The following is a 19,992-nucleotide window of genomic DNA, read 5'->3' as shown; positions in this document are numbered from 1 at the left end:
GCCTCTGCTAAAAAGGCCCCATTCTGCCAACTACAGGTGACTTCCCTAGATCTGGGAGATACATATTAAGAAAAGGTCAGAGGTGGCTCACTGAGACCAGACAGAAATTTCTACACCAGCTTTGGGGTTGGCAGATGTGACTAAGCCCTTCCATCTCTTCATGGATGAGAGATCTGGCCAGTGGCCTACCTGTTAAAGAAATCAGACCCAGTAATAGGTTTAGAGGCACAAAGCCCAGAGTTTAAGAGACATAATTCGTAGAGGTAAAACCAGAAAAATTTAGATATAAATATTTACTGATGTTTACAGATACCTTTTCAGGTTGGACTGAGGCTTTCCCCACCAAACCTGACACTACATTCATAGTGACAAAGAAGCTCTTAGAGGACATACTGCCAAGGTATGGGCTTCCTCAGTTGATAGTCAGACAATGGACAAGCTCTTGTGCCCCAGGTAAGTCAGAGACTAGTCAATATTAAAAACTTGTATATATAGACCCCAGAGTTCAGGACAGGTAGAAAAAATACAACAAAATCCTAAGAGACCTTAACTAAACTGACCTAAGAGACTAGTGATGACTGAATAACTCTCCTTCCCTTTACTCTCTATAGGGCATGAAACTCCCCTTACCAGACAGAACTCACCCCTTTTAAAATAATGTTCGGGATATCACTCCACATTGTTCTTAACATACAGGCAGAGATCATCACTGAGTTCGAGGAGTGCCAATTGCTAGACTATCTCAAAGGTGTCCAAAGATTCACAAACAAGTTTGGCCTAAACTTCATGTTATCTATGAAACAGGTCCCCCTCCAGCCAGGGGTTATTAAGAGCCTCGTTAAAAGGTCCCCATGATGTCATCTTGACCACATCCATCACTGGGAAGGTCGACAGGATTGCAGCATAGATCCAACACATACACGTTTACAGTTGAAGATGACCCTGAGCAACAGGAAGAAACTCAGCCTCAAGACTCCCTTCTGTCTCCCACTGTTGGGGCCTCTATCCAAGCTATAGGGACACCATGAGAACTGGACAATGACAAACCTGACCCCCTCTAAAATATGATGGTCCAGTCTTTTCAGGTCACCAACACAACCTGGCCTGAATTAGCTGAGTCATAAAGACATAGCCCTATTACTAGCTGTTTTCATGAGATTAGACATAGCCGACACTGGCACTGATGTCACAACAAACATGATGATAGACTGAGACAATAATTCACTGCCAGCCCCTCCATAACACAGCCTATAAGCTTCAGGAAGTCTCATTAACCTCTAGTTACCAGAGAAAGGGGGGAATAAGGGACTCCCATCTTAAGAAATGGTAAAAGAAAAAGAAAAAAAGAAAAAGAAAAAAAGCTGAAAATCTGACCTGCAGCTATCAATTCAAGCATCAGGAAGGACCCCATGGCTTGTCCTTGGCCAGAGTTACTCTCTAGCTACTCCCTAGCAACAGTTAATCAAAGATTAGTCTGATTGTTTCAGATGTACCTTCAGACTATAATTGTATACGGTCTTGCTTCAGAACACCCACCAGACGGCTTATGATAGATATTCAATTAGATGCTTGCTGGTTGGACCCCACCCCTCACTTGCTCTACTTTTTTGTAAAGCCTTGTCCCGATGAGAGGTTTCATCAGACCTTCCTGAAGGTCTGCAGTGAGTAAACCCAAACTGGAGTTTGTACTAAAGCAATCCTCACATAATTACATCAGAGTCGGCTCCTTGGTGGTCTTTTGGGGGCCACGAACACTTCCTGGCACAAGAGTACCAAGTAGCTAAGTAAAGAACCCGCGGATGAATTTTTTCATCCTACTTAAAACTCATGTGGGTGAAAGACTCAGAACAGCCAAGTAACCAAAGTAAAACTAAAGCATTCATCTATCGTATAAGCCTCCTCTCACTACTAAATGAAGCAGCCATTAAGCACAATACTCAGTGTCAGGACCAGATGTGACAGAAGCATAGGAAACCATACAGACTTAAAACCTAATCCTCTGTAAGCAACATATTCATGGAAAATAATTCATGCTACAACATATTCTTTGTTATGAGGGTGACCTATCAAAATAAACTAGTTATCACACTAGTGATAGTGTGGAGCAGTAAGCATCCCACAAAGCAGTACACAGCTAGTGAGAAGTGTACAGTAAGCAGAAATGGACTAACAGCAACACTGGGCTGAGCCAAACTCACCTCAGGAAAGTAGAGACTATAGACAGGGTGTGTTATCTTTGACTTGGTCTCCAGAAGAGCTCTCTCTTTCCTCTGTATACTCTGTTGTAACTCTTGCCACTCCTGGGAGAAGAAAACATCAATATGTGACATTTGATATCTCTCAGAGATCATTTAGATGCGTTTTTAGCTTTTACTCTTCACAATGCCAACTAGCTACAAAGGATTTGAAGTTCATTTCCACAAACCTCATGTAACTATGCCTCTAAGCCCTGCAGCACATGACAAGACTGTTCCAGATCTGACCTTAATGAGCCTGCAACACAGCTTCCTTCCCTCTCCTTCTTGTCTTCATCGCTACCTACACTTCTCTGAAGTTACCAAACTATTTCACTCATCCTAAACTCTTAAATGCATGTTCCCAGTCTTTTAAACTTCTAATTCCTTCAGGACAGTAAAATCCTAATGTATAAACTTTTGAGAGAAGCCTACAAGAAATATCCCTCTGCCTCAGAACTTAGCTGATCACATCTTTATGCCATTACTTCAGCTTTCATAACATATATTAATTTATTTTAAATCTGCTGAACCTGATATCTAGCATGTTCAAAGACAAAGAAAAGAAAAAGAAATAATACAAAGTAAAAAGAAAAAGAAAGCAAGAAAGAAACTCATCTGTAAAACCTTGATTTGCATCTGAGAATACTAGATACAGAAAACAACACGACAAACCTTTCTTAGAGTGGAGTTGGGAAAATAATCTCTGAAATTCTAAAAGCACTCGAGATCTAACAAGTAATCAAAGCTTTACGTTTTCCTGATTATCTAGCACCAGGTTTACTTCTCAGGATGCTCTGGAAGGCATGGAAGAGCCTCTAAGGACTGCTCCTGCCTTCCCTTACTGCCATCTCCAGAGACACTTTCCATCACTGCAGCTTTCCTTAAGAGACCAAACTAGGGGTTGGTGAGATGGCTCAGTGGGTAAGAGCACCTGACTGCTCTTCAAAAGGTCTGGAGTTCAAATCCCAGCAACCACATGGTGGCTTACAACCATCCGCAATGAGATCTGATGCCCTCTTCTGGTGGGTCTGAAGTCAGCTATGGTGTACTTATATATAATAATAAATAATTTAAAAAACAAAACAAAACAAAGAGACCAAACTAGTGTCACTCAGACAGGACCTGCTTCTGTTTTGTAATTTCAACAAACTTAAGAAAACTGGGATTTCTAATCCTTGTCTGAAACAATTTTCCTTGAGAATACCTCAAAACAAACACATTCGTAAAGTAATAAGATTCTAAAATGGATGAGTTAAGGCAAGCAAACAATCAAACAAATGAACCCCCAGCTCCAGCGGTCATCAGAAACAGGATTCAAATGATTTAACTAACACACCTGGACCTGGGGTGTGCACTGGCTCTGCTCTCAGCATAAGAGGGTAAGGGGGACAGGGATAAGAACACCAGGTCTTACTGCTTCATCATCTTTGCTTTGTTTCTCATCTTGCTCTCTATCAGACTCCCTGTCACTACCATCGTCTTTCTCACTCTGCGAATCTCTATTGGTTTCTTCCTCTTCAGAATCACTGCCCTTGTCAGAAATGTCGTCTTCTTCCTCCTTTATTGCAGCTTCCTACAAGACAAAAGCAAAACCAAAAGTTCTGATCATCTCAGTCAGTATATATCGTTCTGAGTCTCTGAAGCTAATTCACTGTCCACAAAACTAAACTAGCTCGGGATTAGAAAGGCAAAAGGCAGAAATGGAGGGCATAAAGGTTAAAAGAAAAATTGTCTCCCCTCACAACAGCTGCAATTGCATATGTGGAGTAATTAGAACATCTATAAATGGTTAAAATCAATGTCAAGTCATTAAGATGTCTTGATACAAGGTCAATGTTTTAAGAAAAAGCTATTACATGCCTGCAAAGCAGTAATAGCCACTGAAAAAAATTTTATTTCTTCCATTTAAAATAACCAATAAACGTTATCAAGTGCACAGCAATACAAATGTCCACACCTGTTATTTACTGCTGAGAAAATGTAAAGAAGCTCTAAGTTAATGAAGACAGCTAAAGAGGGTGAACAAAGACTCGGTAGCAGTACTATGTTAACTCCCCGTTCAAACCAGAGACTCAATTATGTCAGTCTAAATTTAGTAATTATTTTTTAGAGAAAATTACTTACTCTAAATGTTTAGCTGGATGCAAAATAGTTAAGAAAATCAATAAAATTACCATCTAGGGAATTTACACTATCATGTGGAAGACCGAGAGCCGCAGTGAAGCTAGTGTGACACTGGCTTAAGGAGAAGCACATGCGGTGGGTTATGGTGATGGAGAGACACATTACAAGCAATATGGACACTTGTTCTAAACAAAATGCCAATGTAATTCAGCAAGAAAAGGGTTGTATTTTCAATAAATACTGGAATAAATATCTCAGAATTTACATTGTCAGGGAAAATTCATTTAAGGTAGATCACAGAGCTGAAGGTAATATTTAAATGAATTCACAGGTTGCACTCATGAACAAATACACACACACACACTCACTCACATGCATGCACACCTACACACAACATACATTCACACACACATAAATAATAAGGTTTTTTTTTTTTTTTGCTTGTTTTTTGAGAAAGTTTTTCTCTGTGTAACCCTGGCTGCTCTAGAACTTGCTCTGTAGACCAGGGTAGCCTCCAATTGCCCCTGCCTGCTTAAAGATGTGCATAGACATGCCTAGCACAAACAAACAAACAAAAACAGAAAGGAAGGAGGGAAGGAAGGAAGGATGAAGGGAAAGAAAAGAAAAGGAAAGAAAAAAAGAAAAGAAGAGAAAAGAGAATACACATCTTTAATCTCAGCACCGAGGAGGCAGAGGCAGGTTTATCTCTGGCCATCTTGGTCTACATACTAAATTCCAGGCCAGCCAGGGCTGCATAGTAGGGCTCTGTCTCAAAAAATGGAAGAAGAGAGGAAGGGGCAGGACTGGAGAGATGGCATAGAGGTTAAGGGGCACTGGCTTTTTTTCTAGAGAACCCAGATTTGACTCCTAGCACCTGTGTGGCAGCTATATCCATCTGTAATTCCAGTTCCAGAGTACCCAATGCACTCCAGAGAACCTCTGGCTGTATCTGGCTAACTAGGGCACTGTATATATATGGTACACAGCCATTTATATAGACAGATTTAAAAACAATCTTCCACATAAAAATAAACCTTAAAGAATGATTTCACTTATATGAATTTATTAGTAAGTAAAATTACAGTGACTAAGTCCCAGTAGTGAGAGATGAATACTGAATGGAAGAGCCACTGACTATGAAGGGACTCACAGGAGCTCTCCTGAATGTTAACAATGTTCAACATACCTTTTAAGTATTTATTTTTGTGTGTACATGCCTGTATCTCTATGTGGTATGTGCACATGTGAATGTAGCTGCCTATAGACACTGGGGCTAACAGATGCCCTGGAGATAAGAGTTCCAGTGAGTTGTGAGCCACCTGATTCAGGTGCTAGGAATAGAATCCAGGTTCTATGCAAGAACATAGATCCTCTGAACTGCTCCCAAGCCCAGAGCTTTGAAATCTTTACTTGGGTACAGCTCAACAATAGGGTACTATCCTACTACACATGAGTGACTGGATTCAATTCCAGCATTTGGAAGGGAGAAAATAAAGAAAGGATGGCAAATCTTGGCTTGGCCTTAATGTAGATCTTCGTGTGTGAACTGTAGGAACGGTATGTACATTTGAACAGTTTAACACACACAGAGTACATCTTAGTAACAACAGTAACAGAGACTGCAGACTTACACTCCCAACAACTCCATTTGCCTGCTTTTGCTTCTGCTGCTTTGCCTGAGGTAAGGGCACAGTTGTGGGTTTCTTTTTTAAAGGCTTCTTTTTTTTGGATTTGGGCATTTTCTTGGGTCCTTTGTTCTTCTGCTGCCATCCTCCTTTTGCCTTGATCTTGTTGGCATCACTCTGCTGCAAACCACATATGACAATTAATCTTTAGAGGAGACTGATGAAAATAAGTGTTTTCATAAACTGCATTCTGCCCCGCAGTAATGGAAGTCAACCAAAGAAGTAAACAGAGCATTCCTTCATCAAGAAGGTAAGAAACTCAGAGTGCTAGTTACCCCATCTTCTGTAGGCTGTTCCTCGGCGGCGCAGATGGACTGCTCCTTTTCAAATACTTCCTAGAGGCAACGAGAACAATACCTTTAACCCACAGGTGTCTTTCAGATGGAAAATAAAATCTTTCAAAATGTTTGTCCATAAAGCTTTTGTTAATCAGTTGCAATTGGGAGGGTGAGTAGGCTTGGCAGTTATAAGTCTGTCCATACCCAGGCAGTAACCTTCAGAAGTATCTCACAGCTATTGTAAATAGACTTCAAAAGCAGAATCTACTTAAGTTAACAAACTAGATGACTTAATATATGCTTACTCGTTTTAAAGTCAAAAATATTTCAATTTAAAATATCATTTATTCTAATACTAATCAAGCAAGAATATTATAATGGAAATTTGAATATATAACACTATTCTAATTTTCACCGTCAAAGGAGTACTGTAAATTTATTATTATCAGATTGCCAAGAAAATCTACATATCCTAAAAGTATAACCACTTATCATACAATTTAATTAGAATCAATATAAAAAGTACAGATATACAATTTAAAGCTCAATTAGAACCTAGTAAGAATGCATACTGAAAAATGACAAGTGGTAGAGATTATGTGTAATAAATATCTTAGAATTATTAAAGCCAATAAATTAAAGCAAACATAATTATTAAGCTCTAAGAGACAGGCTAGTCTAATTAAGAAGTCAAGATGGCATTACTATTTTGTTTGTTTTTGTAGTTTTGACAGGGATCATGTAACCCAGCTGCCCTAAATTCACAATCGCCCCTTCTCAGCCTCCTGAGCCCAAGTTGCTGGGATTATAGGCATGTGCCACTACACTAGACCTATAAAGCTTTGCTTTCTCAGTTTGTCTGAAGTGATGGGTAAAAAGCCTAGCACAACACTACCAACACTGTGTGTGCAAAGGTGCACATGAGGAGCCAGAGGTTGGTGTCAAAAGGCTTATTTTCATTCACATTAATTTTTGAGGCAAGTTCTCTCACTGACTTATAGACTTGGCTGGACTGGCTGGCTAAACAGCCCAAGGGATTTTCCACAAACACACATAGACAAAATAAAAAGCCTGAGTGATAACTTTATTAATTAATTTGAAAGGTAACAGAAATATGTAACAGAAATAGGTTCAGGGTTCAATTCTAAGAACCCATATGGTGGCTCATAACCTCCATAGGTATAGTTCCAGGGCATCCTATGCCCTTTTCTCACCTCTGTTTACCAGGTACTCATGTGTGTAAATGCATACAAACAGGCAAAACATTCATACACACAAAATGACTAAATCTTAAAAAAAGAAATTAAAGCCATACATGATGGATGGCACATGCTTACAATCCCAGTTCTAGGGAAGTGGGCCTCTGGAATGAGCTGGACAGGCAGCCTCACTAAATTGGCAAACACAGGTAAGTGAGAGACACCATCTCAAACAACACCACTGCAACATCAGATACTGACCAGCAGTCTCCACACACATCCATGTGCACCATGTGCAAATACATGTGCATTCTCACACAAACCAACAGATACACAAACATCTCCATAGTAATAACTCTACGTAAGTAAGTACAGCTACATGAGTAACACAAATAACTACTCACAGCCATGGTCTGCCTCGTCAACTTAACCAACACTGTAACTAGGGATCCTACTGTGATGTTGTTGCTATCTTCATCATCCAAGACTGTGAGACAGGAGGAACAGAACAAAAGAGAAAAAGAAGTTCTCAGTCAATGCAAACAGAAATATTTACCTTGCCCAAAACAACTTGGTACTTCAGTATTTTGAACATATTTTTAAAAGCATATTAAAATAATTCTCCAGGTTATCTTCAACAATTGCTTCATTTAATCCTTAAAGAACTATTATGATTTGTTACTATTCCCACTTTGGGAAACCAAGGTTCACAGCTGCACTAGCACTGCCGTCAAAACCAACTGTGTAGATACAGTATAATTTTACTTCTCTGACCAATGCCTGAGTAAAAGAATAAAATAATAAAATCCAACATTCCAATGACCTTAAACATTTAAAAAGCAACATTTAAAGCAGTAACTTCAATATACTGTCTTTACAGTAAAAGAGCGGCTAGCTTTGGAAAAACATATTACAACTAGAACAGGCAGGCAGGAAGATTAGCACTGCCTGTGTACAAGAATGACATAGATGCACATTTGTGTAGAATTCCTTATTTCTATAAAAGAACACTACCAGCAGTTGTGGTGGTTTAAATGAAGGTGGTGCCCATAGGCTCATGTCTGAATGTTTGGTCCCCAGCTGTAGCACTATTTAGGTAAGAATTAGGAGGTGTGGCCTCGTTGGAAGAGGTGTGTCACTGAGGGGCTGGGCAATGAGACCCTTCTAGCTGCCTGAGTGAGTCAGTCCTCTCCTGGCTGCAGCTGGATCAAGATATAGAACTCTCAGCTCTTCTTCAGCACCATGTCTGCCTAAAAGCTGCCATGCTTCCTGCCTTGATAAAAACTGAACCTCTTAACCAGTAAGCCAGCCCCAATTAAATATTGTCCTTTATAAGAGTTGCCTTGGTCGTGGTGTCTTTTTACAGCAGTAAAACCCCAACTTAGGCAATGATCTTCGAAGTTTCAAAGCCCATACCAGGCCCAGTCTTGCATGCTCTCTCTCTCTCTCTCTGCCTCCAACTCCCAGATCAGGATGCAAGCTCTCAATTACTCCTCCAGTGCCACACCTGCCTGCCTGATGTCAGGCTCCCCATCATGATGGTCATGGACTCACCCTCTGATACTGTAAGTCCCAATTAAATTCTTTCTATTATAAGTTGCCTTGATCATAGCGTCATCCCAGCAATAGAAAATTAACTAAAGGAGCAGAGAAGATGGCTCAGGAGTAAAAGGGCTTGTTCTACAAGCTTCAGGTCCACAGTGTTACTTGTCAGTGCCTACATGAAAAGCCAGGCATGTAATGTATGTGTAGGTAGTACCAGCACTGGTGGTGGAGACTAGTGGAATCTGAGAGCTAGTTGGCTGTCCAAACTAGTCAAAAGAGCTAGCTTCTGGCTCACTGAGAGACCTTTTACTGCAATGTAGCAGGAAAAGAATAGGGAAAATGACCAAACATCTTGCTCTAGTCTCTGCATGCTTGTTTATCCACATGTATATTCTCATGCATGCAAGACGCATACACATAGTCTCACACACACACACACTCACACATACACCCCTCCTGTACACCAAGACTTCCTCACATGATGGACTATACCTTTCAAAACATGAGTCAATATAAACCTTTCTCCCATTTTCCTCTTAAAATTGCTTGTAAGACAGTTTTTTTTTCTTCTTCTTCTTCTTCTTCTTGGTTTTTTGAGACAGGGTTTCTCTGTGTAGCCCTGGCTGTCCTGGAACTCACTTTGTAGACCAGGCTGGCCTCAAACTCAGAAATCCTCCTGCCTCTGCCTCCCAAGTGCTGGGATTAAAGGCATGCATCATCACTGCCCAGCAGGCATTATTTTTTTTAATCAAAGCAATGATTTGTCTACTCAAATGATATCCATTTTCCACAAGATTTTATCTGTAAGAAATTTCTACACTGAGAATTTTTGTTTTTACTGTTTATACTGCCTTACAAATTTAGTTCAGCACATTGTTCTGACCTTTCTGACACACCAACACGTGCAAAACAGCAGTCTCCAACAACTTGTAACTGCTACCTCCACCACGGTTGTTAAGTTTGAATATGTGGCTCACCCTACAAGCCTCCATTGTCAGAACTCAAACCTGGAACACATATATATCATCTAGACTTTCACTTGGCAGTACCTGTGACATCTGCTGTATCAATGTGTTCATGTATCTGGTGGGGAAACAGCCTCGAGTGATAAAGGGAGAACAATTATCTCCAGCACCATAGTAAGAATTGGTCCTATATTTGCTACTCGTCCTTCAAACTCTGTGACTCCCACGACATACACAAATAACATAGTGAAATAAACTCTTACTTCCTTGAAGACAGCCTCTTCTAACAGTTTTTCTAATCATGAGTTTTACAATAATTGACCATAACAAAGATTATTTCTTAAGCCCTCAATTAGATTTGGTTCAAAAGTGAAATTTTAAGTGCAGTTTTTAAGATTTATTTGTATACAGTATACATATGTGTGGGTGCCTACAGGTATGCATGAACACAATGTGAGTTATAGGTGGGTATGAGCCACTAGGTAGAGGCTGTGAATTGAACCTGTGTCCTTTGCTAAAGCAGTAGGTGGGGTTTTTTGGGGAGGGAGGTGTTTTTTTGTTTTTTGTTTTGTTTTGGTTTGGTTTTTTCAAGACAGGGTTTCCATGTGTAGCCCTGGCTGTCCTGGAATTTGCTTTGTAAACCAGGCTGGTTTGAAACTCACAGGATCCACCTACCTCTGCCTCCCAAGACCTGGGATTAAAGGTGTGAGCCACCACCTGACACACTTAACATCTGAGGTATCTCTCCAGCCCCTAAATGCAGCATTTAGATTAGTGACTTTAAAGTCTAAAAACTCATCAATCTAGAAGAAAACTCCCAAATGCCAGAAAAAGTTGTCTGAAGTATTTACTATATGTAAATACTCTGCAAATGTCCTATAATACTACATAAACCAAAACCAGATGACACTATTTGCTTCCCTGTCCCAAGCAATTTTAGAAAATCATTTACTTCTCATTTATGTTAGGATACAAATTCAGTAAGGCAAAGTGCTGTAAGCGTAGCTCTCTAGCTAGTAAAAGTACACAGCACTCACTATTTTTAACATGAATATAAGGTGCAATGTTTGTCATCACCTAACACTAAGCATCCATTATGCTCTGCTGTTAATTCTATAATCAGCTAGATGATGAACTCTTTGTGGACAGAAATTATTCCTAATATGTCCCTGAATCTTTGTTCTCTCAACAGTGAGTTGATGAATGTTATAACTCAGAACTATACCATAAGACAGACTGAACTAATAATCTGTATTTCTGTGTTCAAAGATATTATTCAGCTATGAAAATTGTGACAGGGCAATTATGTTGGTAGAAAATAAGTCTTTTCAATTAAACAGATACAGAGTTTAAAAAACACTCGAAGCACAGGCACAGTAATTTTCAAAGCTTACTATAGATAAATGTTATTTTCAGCACTAGATAACTATTTCTTTTAATAATGTACGTGAGACATCTCCTCCTTTCATCACACGTGAATCTCTTGGATTCTTTGGGAAGTTAAGCTAGCACAAGAGGAGAGCTGCCAGGACTCCACTGAAAAAGCACTGAAGAAGCTGCCAACGCACCCAAAGGCACTTTAGAGATTGTAACTGGTATTTTAAGTCCATCAGCTTGAAGAAAGACTCCACAGCATAGCCAGGATTAAGACAAAAATGGCAGCCTATGACATGACATGAAATAAAGTAGGAACCACAGGAAAGGGGTTTTACATTCTACACTCTGGGCATGACCTCCTGTCCAGCTCCACGTGTGAAGAATTCAACTAAGGTTAAAATTCCCATATCCTCACTCTATAGGTGATTAATACACATACAAAATAAAAATCCAATGTCCAACTATAAAGCAGTATCCTCGTACTCAGCACAACTGTGACAAAAATAAAAACAAGAAACTACAGCTCTGCTAAGTCCAGTTGCAAATCACATTATTAAGGTGTTGTAAAGAAGGACACATTGGAGCATGCCTGACTGTATACCAGCACTAAGAAGGCAGAGGGAGATTTCTCCACGTTTGAAGGAGCCTGACCTAAAAGTAAATGCAGGCTAGGTAGGCCAATGTAGTGAGATGAAGGGACAAAGGGTGAGTTGAGTCAAATAAAAGAGAGCAAGTCATCAATGTGCAAAGGGAAGCTCCACTTACCCTGTGACTTTATGTCCATGGTCACATACGGGAAACTCCCAAGGACCGCCATGACCTCTTCATACTTCTCATCTTCAAGGAAGTGTAGCAGACTATGACGATCTGATTCTTTTAAACTAACCAAATCCTGGATAGTTTTAATTTTGTACTAAAAAAGAAAAATAAACATATGAATGAATGAATGAATGAATGAATAATTTCGTCAAATGAAAAATACTGGCATGCTGACCAAATAAAATCCAGCAACTTCATAAAAAGTTATCATTATGGGTATTTCAAAGCAAGACCATTAAAACTAGGTTCTTTTTTTTTTTTTTAATAAATTCATTACAGGGTTTGTTTTTAATCAGAAAAATAAACAAAGACAGCATAAAAATAAAAACATGTTCATACAGAATCCTGATTCCAACAGTAACTATTGTCCTAAGTTTACTTTCAGCCTCAGAAAGAAACCTTCTAAGTACAGGTGGCCTCTACTTAAATACTAAGTACTTAATTTTTATTTTCACAGAGATTAAATCATGAGGTAGGTGAATTTCAACTCTAGGATTCTGTTGTAAACTGTTGCTTAATATAATGGCAATATGATTAATGAGAAGAACTTGGATACTGATTTCTTATACATTCATTCCCTTTAATACGACCAAATTCAAAGCCATCTTCTGCTTACTTCTTTTACTTTTATCTTTTTCTCTTTGTTTTCTTAAAACAGGGGCTCACCCTATGGCCCCGGTTGGCCTCCTGTTCAGTACTTAGCCTAGGCCTCAAATTTTCTACAACCCTCATGCTTCAACCTGCCTCCCAAAATGCTGAGCATACAAGCTCATGTGACCATGCCCAAAAGTAATGATTAAAATTACCTACCACAACTATAACTTTGATTTCTTTTATTTCCCAAACTTTTTCATTTCTACATACTTTCAAGATATTCAAGTGTTTATTATAGTTTCTAAAAAAGCAATTTTCTTCATCAATGAATCCTCCCACACCCTGTAACTAGGTGGTACTGATCCCAGGGCATGCTGAACCCACGAAGACCACGCACGCAAGCACTCTACTGCAGAGCTTCGGCATAAGTCCAACTGTATTTTTGTGAATGCTTCATTTTTTTGTTTGTTTTGGTTCATACTCAACTATAACAACTGCCCAACTTTAAGTCAAAAATGAAATGAAAAGTATATGGTATATTGTTACTTGATATATAAATCTTTGCAATGCAAAAAAAACCAAAGTATTTACTAAAATTTACTCAACGCAAAACAGTAATCCTATAGTAGCAAAATACTATAAAATACTATAAAACCATCTAATCAAGAAATACGAACAAAAAAGATATTCTAAGTCTAAGAAACCCACACAACAAAGTCTAAAAACTCTTTTCCTCACATTCCCTTGTGATACAAGTTGCTAACTCTGAGTAGAACGCAGTCCACAAACCTTTTTATGATTCGAGACTCTCCTAAGATTGTCCTCTTCAATATGGGGGAGCTGCAGAAGGGGTGACTTAAACTGCTGGAGCCCCTGAACAGCCATCTGGGAAAGCTTCATACAGTTTTCTAAGGATGCCAAAGTTGGAGCACGAAACTCCCTTTCTTAGAAAGAATAGGGAAAAAAGAAACAAAAGAGCTGTACTTTTTACACTTTCATTACAAGGAATAAAATCACACTAACATTTAACACCTAAAATTCAAGATCTGAATATTGATTTTCCTTTAAAAGCTACTGAAAAAAATGCTAAAAATACATAAAGTTGGTCAAATGTGTGTTACCCAGCAACAACTACTAATTTAACAAAGACCTCTATATCAACTCCAATAATCATAAAGTATCAGGCACTAACAATATAATATGACTTAATTTGGAGGGCACCTATAATCTCAGCCCTGGGATGGCAATCCTAGCACTCAGGTTGCTGAGGCAAGGGGACAGTGCTTTTAAGACCAGCCTGGATGATGTAGTAAGATGCAGCCACAAACACACAAATCACCAAAATGTCCTGAGCCAGGCATGGTGGAGCACAGCGGAAACCTATTGCTTAAAAAGCTGAGGCAGAAGCCAGATTTGGCTACACTGCAAGAGCCTATCTCAAAAAATAGAAGAGTAAGAAAGATTTTGTAGTTTTAGATGTATTTTTACATTTACTTTTTAAAGCAATGAAATTGTTGTGTGAAGTCCAGACTGGCTTCAACCAGGACTCCTACCTTGGCCTAAGCAGTGCTGAGGTTACAGGTTTAAGTCATGCCTTGCTAAAAACTCTAGTGTTAACACCAACAAGTAGATGCTGCAACATTCCAAAGGTACTGTAACGCTGCCAAGAATTAAAATCACCCACAACAACAAACTTTAAAGTCTCCATTTTTTAGCCCCTCCTTTTCCATTAATGACCAAAAATTCCTTTTCTTTTCATACAAAAAAAAAAAAACAAAAACAAAAACAAAAAATATGCCAATTAAAGAATTATTTTAAACTCGCTGTGAAAATACAAAAATAGCTCAAAAGTATTCAGAGGAGGAAGACGCACTAAAAATAAAGCACTGAAAAGGATGAGGCCATAAGCAAATCTGAGAGCCTGACTGATCTGGGATACAAAGTTGTAATTAAACCCTCATAAATCTTTACACTGTGAAGTACTGTAAGCAAATGATTCAGGACAAGTAGAGTTACATTTCCTCCTCACCTTCACGGCTCCGGGCCATTATTATTAGCTGGCAGATTACATTAACCATTTCTTGAAGCAGAGCAGGACATTTTTTCAGCATGAACTGTTGATCTGAAAACAAAAGAAACTGAAATAAACTATTCTAATCTTATAGTCAAAACATCTTTCCCACTTGAAGCCCAAGGCTAACACAAAATGTGCAGGCCCTTATATATTTTACCCAGTCTCAGAATCTTAATGTTTAAAAGAATATTTCTCCTCAACATTACTGCAAACAAAAGACAGAAAGCCATCACTAGCATAAGATTTGGCAAAGCCAAAATTCTAACATAATGGGGTACTATTTATTATACATCCTATTTTTTCTTTATAACAGTCCTAATCATAAATTCAATTCCAATCTTGCTGTCTTTGAGAATGTTTTATCTGTGCTGCTCCGCTATGTTCCTATAACTGTGATGAGAATAAAAATCAATAAATACAGAAAGGGAAAGAAGTTAATTAAGGGGGATAGCTAAGCACTTCTTGTGCTTAGCTTGTGCTCAGCTTGTGGTGCAATTCTGACAACCTGAGTCCAATTTCCAGAACAAATATAAACAAAAACAATTGGGCTGGCAAAGATAACTCAGTGGGTAAGAGCACTGACTGCTCTTCCAGAGGACCTAGTTTCAAGTCCTAGCACCAACATGGTGCTTGACAACAGGTCTCTAACTATAGCACCAGGTGGCCTCCTCAGACACTGAACACATATTGTAAGCAAAATGCTCATACACATTAAAATAAAAAATATATTTAAAAAAATTTAACAGCCTGGAAACATAGCTAGGCAGTAGAGATTTGCATAGCACATTAGATCCTGAGTCCAAGTATCAGCAATACAGAAAAATAAATGTGTTTTAATTATCATTTGAGGGGGCTGGAGAGATGTCTCAAGAATTATGAGCACTGGCTACTCTTCTAGATGACTTGAGTTCAACTTCCAACACCCACACAGCGGTGCACAACTTGTAACTGCAGTTCCAAGGGGACACAAGGCCCTCTTCAGGCTTTTCTGGTACCAGTATATACATGCAGAAAAGAATACCCAGCTAGGTAAAACTATCTTTCAAAATGAAATCCATTAAATTTTGTATTCTACCTAAAAAGCAGGCCACCTAAAAAGCAGGCCACCTATGTGTAAGAAATGACTAGTAAAAATGCCTATATATGTGCACAGAATATCAGTAACAAAACTACTAATGTATTTCAAAGTAATTCCAATGATGATGCCTAGAACTGTCCCTTCCTCCCACCCTAAGCACCCTCTCCAGCACCAAGCACTAAGCACTGCATGGCCTTATTTTCACAAGCCCTGGATTGCATCACTAGTTCAACAGTGATGCAGTGGGAAGATTTCATTCAAAAGGAACACTGGTTTTTAGGATGACAAGTTTGTAAGTTCCAACTGAAAAGGAGATGACATTCATCAATGGGCTCTCTGGAAATACTTCCATCTCAAGCCAAGGCCTTTGTTTTAAAGAGTAAAAGTAGATAGCTTCAAACACAAACCCATATTTCTGTAGCTACTACTGAGAAATGGGGGGAATCATGTTGGATTAAGAGGGTCAGATATTTGCTGTAAAATCTACTTTTGTCCCTCTAAAAGGCTTTCGGGTTTTTTTTTTTTTTAAGAAACAGCAGGAGTCAAACATGATGCTCCACATCTACAGAGGAGTCCAGAGGAGCTGAGAAAGACCAAAAATAGCAGACAGACTATTGCGGACCCTGTCTCAGAAAGCAAAGCCACTGCAAACGCTTCTGCTAACATGCAACTATTAAACATTTCATACAAAATACTCTCATCTTCAAATAACGTATTTTGTATTTGCCAAATCATCTAATGCAGAATTTCAACTATTTGCAAAGTAATTACATACCATATAGTTTTTTAAAAAGAAATATAAACAACTATTTGATTGAAAAAAAAAAAAAAAAGACCAGCATCTAAACGTTGGGTCACCAGGAGCACTTATATCTGTTGCTTCGGTCCCTTAAAACCTTTCAAATGTTAGTCACAAATACCTTCTTCCAGTGTCTCAGGAATTTTCATTCTAGCAAGATGAGACAGTAAAAGAACTCTGGCCTTCAGGCTGTATGGACAGGTGAGTGGAGGTTCATTCTTCTTTAAATTTATGCTGCCAATTTCCCTGATTAGCTAAGACAAATAAAAGAATTATTCAGAAACATAACATGAATCATTCACTTTTGTACTTTATTGCTCATTGAAGAATTTGTAAGATGAGCCTAACCTGTGGTATTAAAATATTATCTGTTGGCCTGCTTGTGGAATCTTTATTATATTGAGGATCAAATTCAGAAGCTCCAGCTAAAACCATGATGAGACCTATGGGAACAAAACCAATATAATGGTAAATAGTGATTTGTTTATTGATTTTTTTTCCTAATCATGCAAAATGCTGAAAATTATCTAAGTAAATTAACATGTCCCACTAAAACAACAACAACAACAAAAAAAACAACAACAACAAAAAAAACCTTTACTTTTAAAAATACACACAAGTGTTCATCAAACTAAGGACACAAAAGCAACCGGTCATTAAAATGGCATGTTTCTAAACTAAGCATGTGTTCCAGAAAAGCCTGCTGGAGAGCACGAGTGTGTCATGTGACGTTAGAGTGTTGCATGTCAGAGAGAGACCTCCAGTTTAAGTATTACCAAGAGTGAGATACTCTCCTTATTCCACGACTTTTCAGACGGTCGAGTAAATAACAATTCTGGAACCTTGGCACACATGATTTCATTGCCACAGTATTATCCTAAAAAGCTCTTTAAGGGTCAGCACTGCGATCACCAATCTCATTTTAAGCACCAGTCTTACCTTTAACACAGCAGAACATATATACATGATAACAAAAGGAAGGCGGGACTGCAGCAGTGCTGAAGAGCAAAGACTATAGGTCTGTCACTTCCTGGCTAAATGACCTAGGCAATAGTCTTCACATGTCTCCTTGTACTTTTAGTTTCTTCAGCTGTGCCCCAAAACTATCAGGCATAGAAAATGTATGTACTACTGGAAAAAAAATTTTTTGGAGATAGTCTCACCATGTAACTTTGGCCTGGAACTTGATATGTAGTCCAGGCTGGCCTGAAACTCACCAAGATCTGCCCGCCCCAGTCTCCCAAGTACTGGAGTTAAAAGTGTATACCACTACACAGGGCTCAAATATTTTCATGTGGGTTAAAAAAAAGAAGAAGAAAAGAAAAAAACTGTTCCAAAGACAGATGAAGGATGTATAAATAAATCCACCAGCTGAAAAGTGTTTTGTGACAGAATGACATGAGACTAGTTACCATTCTCTTAAGTCAGTATCCCAGGGGGAAAACAAAAACCATGAAATGTTCTTGTAAGGAACTAAGTTTCGATAGTAGTACTAGTTCCTATACTAGTCCAACATAACAGGAAGTAATATGCATTCTTTTCTACAGTCTATTTACTATACACAGTGAAGGATTTCACATTCGTACTCAATCATATCCTAGATTTGGACCACATCTGTACCTCCCTTTTCAGCTAGTATTCTTTCTTTTCCCAGATAGTCTTGCTTTAACTTTCATGCCATATATGTATGTGTCTGTGAATCTGTGTGTGTGTGTGTGTGTGTGTGTGTGTGTGTGTATGGGTAGATTTATATATGCATATTTAGGATTTTATGTGTACACATAAAAATATACTTGAAAGAAATCATGTAATATTTGAAGGGACACTAGCCAGCTTGTAAACATAGCTCTGGTAGGCCTTGCCCTTCTCCCTGAGTCCCTCTGCCTTGCTAAAAACCATTTAGATTACATTCCTAAAGCTAACCACCAAGGTCTATTCCCTTATTTGGCCACTTATTCCTCCTGAGGCTGACTACAAAGGTCCAGCTATCAAAGATTTAAAGTCCAACAATCAAAAGCCCCCTTTTGATTAATTAACATGCCCAATTAAAACTCAATAGCTCATCCTTACACAAGGTTTCCCCTTTTACCTTCAGAAACTGCCATTTGCCTATGGAGCACATCAGCCTCCTCTCTATCCTAAGGCAGTCCTCTGCCCCTCAGGAACAAAAGCCCCTCCCCTACCTCCTCCTCTTCATCCTCATCTCTTGTCTTTGTCTCTATCCCCTGTTCTCTGTCTTTGTGCTGAGACCTTGGTCTTTGGGTTTCTGAGATGCTGATTTCCTACAATATTGTTTTGAATCTCATTTATTTTACACAATATAGTTATCTCCTGTTTCATCAACTTTCTTGCAACTGTCCTAAGTTCATTCTTCCTTATGGCTAAATTAAAAATAGTAATAATTATGACATATACACCACATCTTCCTTGTCCATTTATCAGTTGACAGACACCTACACTTATTCTGTAACTTGGCCATTGTAAACAACACCACAGTAAGCATGTATGTGCAGGTACCTGAGACCTTTTGGTACATTCCCAGAAGTAGTATAGCTTATCGCATGCTAATGCTATTTAAAGATTCTCCAGGAGTCTTCATGCTGATTTCTATAGTTGTTGGACTAACGTACATCCTTGCCAGCATTTGTTAAACAGCAAGTCTTACTAGAATTAGATAGAATTCTTCCTTTTGAGACACTGACTCCTTGTAGACCAGGCTGGCATCAAACTTGTGACAATCCTAATACCCCGCCTCTTCTAGGATTACAGGTGCATACAATTACACAAGACTCTCTAACTCTTTATGTGTTCTAGACACGGATCCTCTCTCAGCTCTATAGTTACCAAATACTCTCTCCATTTTTTTACTCATTTAATTGTTGCCTTTGCTATGCAGAAACTTGGTAATTTTATACACTCTCATCAGTGACATAAACTAGTCACCTGACAAGAGGGAACCTTAACTGAGGAAATATCTACATCAGCTTCGCCTGTGGGGGCATTTTCTTGGCTGCTGATGGAAGAAGTACCATTCCTAGGCAGGTGGGCCTAAGTCACTGAATGTGAAGCTTGAGAGGGAGCCAGTCAGCAATGGCCCTCCTGGTTTCTGGTTCAATCTGATAAACTATAAAACTGAATCTACTATAGAGTTAAAAAATATATAGCAACATATAAATGACTCAGAAAGCAATGCAACGAACAGCAGTTACTTAAGTTTA

The 19,992-nt window shown here is 38.8% G+C and overlaps 1 protein-coding gene across 2 annotated transcripts in view; it reads right to left on the bottom strand.

Annotated features, from left to right (window-relative positions):
• Positions 1–19,992, bottom strand: part of Sec63 (SEC63 protein translocation regulator) — a 70,406-nt gene that overhangs the window by 13,398 nt on the left and 37,016 nt on the right. The window contains exons 9-18 of one of the 2 annotated variants that reach the window (XM_021174202.3): positions 17,123–17,217; positions 16,896–17,028; positions 14,853–14,945; positions 13,613–13,767; positions 12,176–12,323; positions 7,928–8,010; positions 6,322–6,381; positions 5,993–6,163; positions 3,652–3,810; positions 2,199–2,300 (exon numbers count right to left, since the gene is read on the bottom strand). In XM_021174202.3, coding sequence (XP_021029861.1) covers positions 2,199–2,300; positions 3,652–3,810; positions 5,993–6,163; positions 6,322–6,381; positions 7,928–8,010; positions 12,176–12,323; positions 13,613–13,767; positions 14,853–14,945; positions 16,896–17,028; positions 17,123–17,217 — 1,199 coding nt within the window. Of the gene's footprint in view, positions 1–2,198; positions 2,301–3,651; positions 3,811–5,992; positions 6,167–6,321; positions 6,382–7,927; positions 8,011–12,175; positions 12,324–13,612; positions 13,768–14,852; positions 14,946–16,895; positions 17,029–17,122; positions 17,218–19,992 lie in introns of both variants that reach the window. The other variant, XM_021174200.2, reaches the window with a different exon arrangement.

The sequence above is a fragment of the Mus caroli genome, unplaced genomic scaffold, assembly GCF_978045245.1.
Source record: "Mus caroli unplaced genomic scaffold, Mus_caroli_1 scaffold_9, whole genome shotgun sequence".
In the NCBI taxonomy this organism is placed as follows: domain Eukaryota; kingdom Metazoa; phylum Chordata; class Mammalia; order Rodentia; family Muridae; genus Mus; species Mus caroli.
The sequence above is the reverse complement of the archived record's forward strand: the minus strand, read 5'-3'. Positions and strand labels throughout refer to the sequence as shown.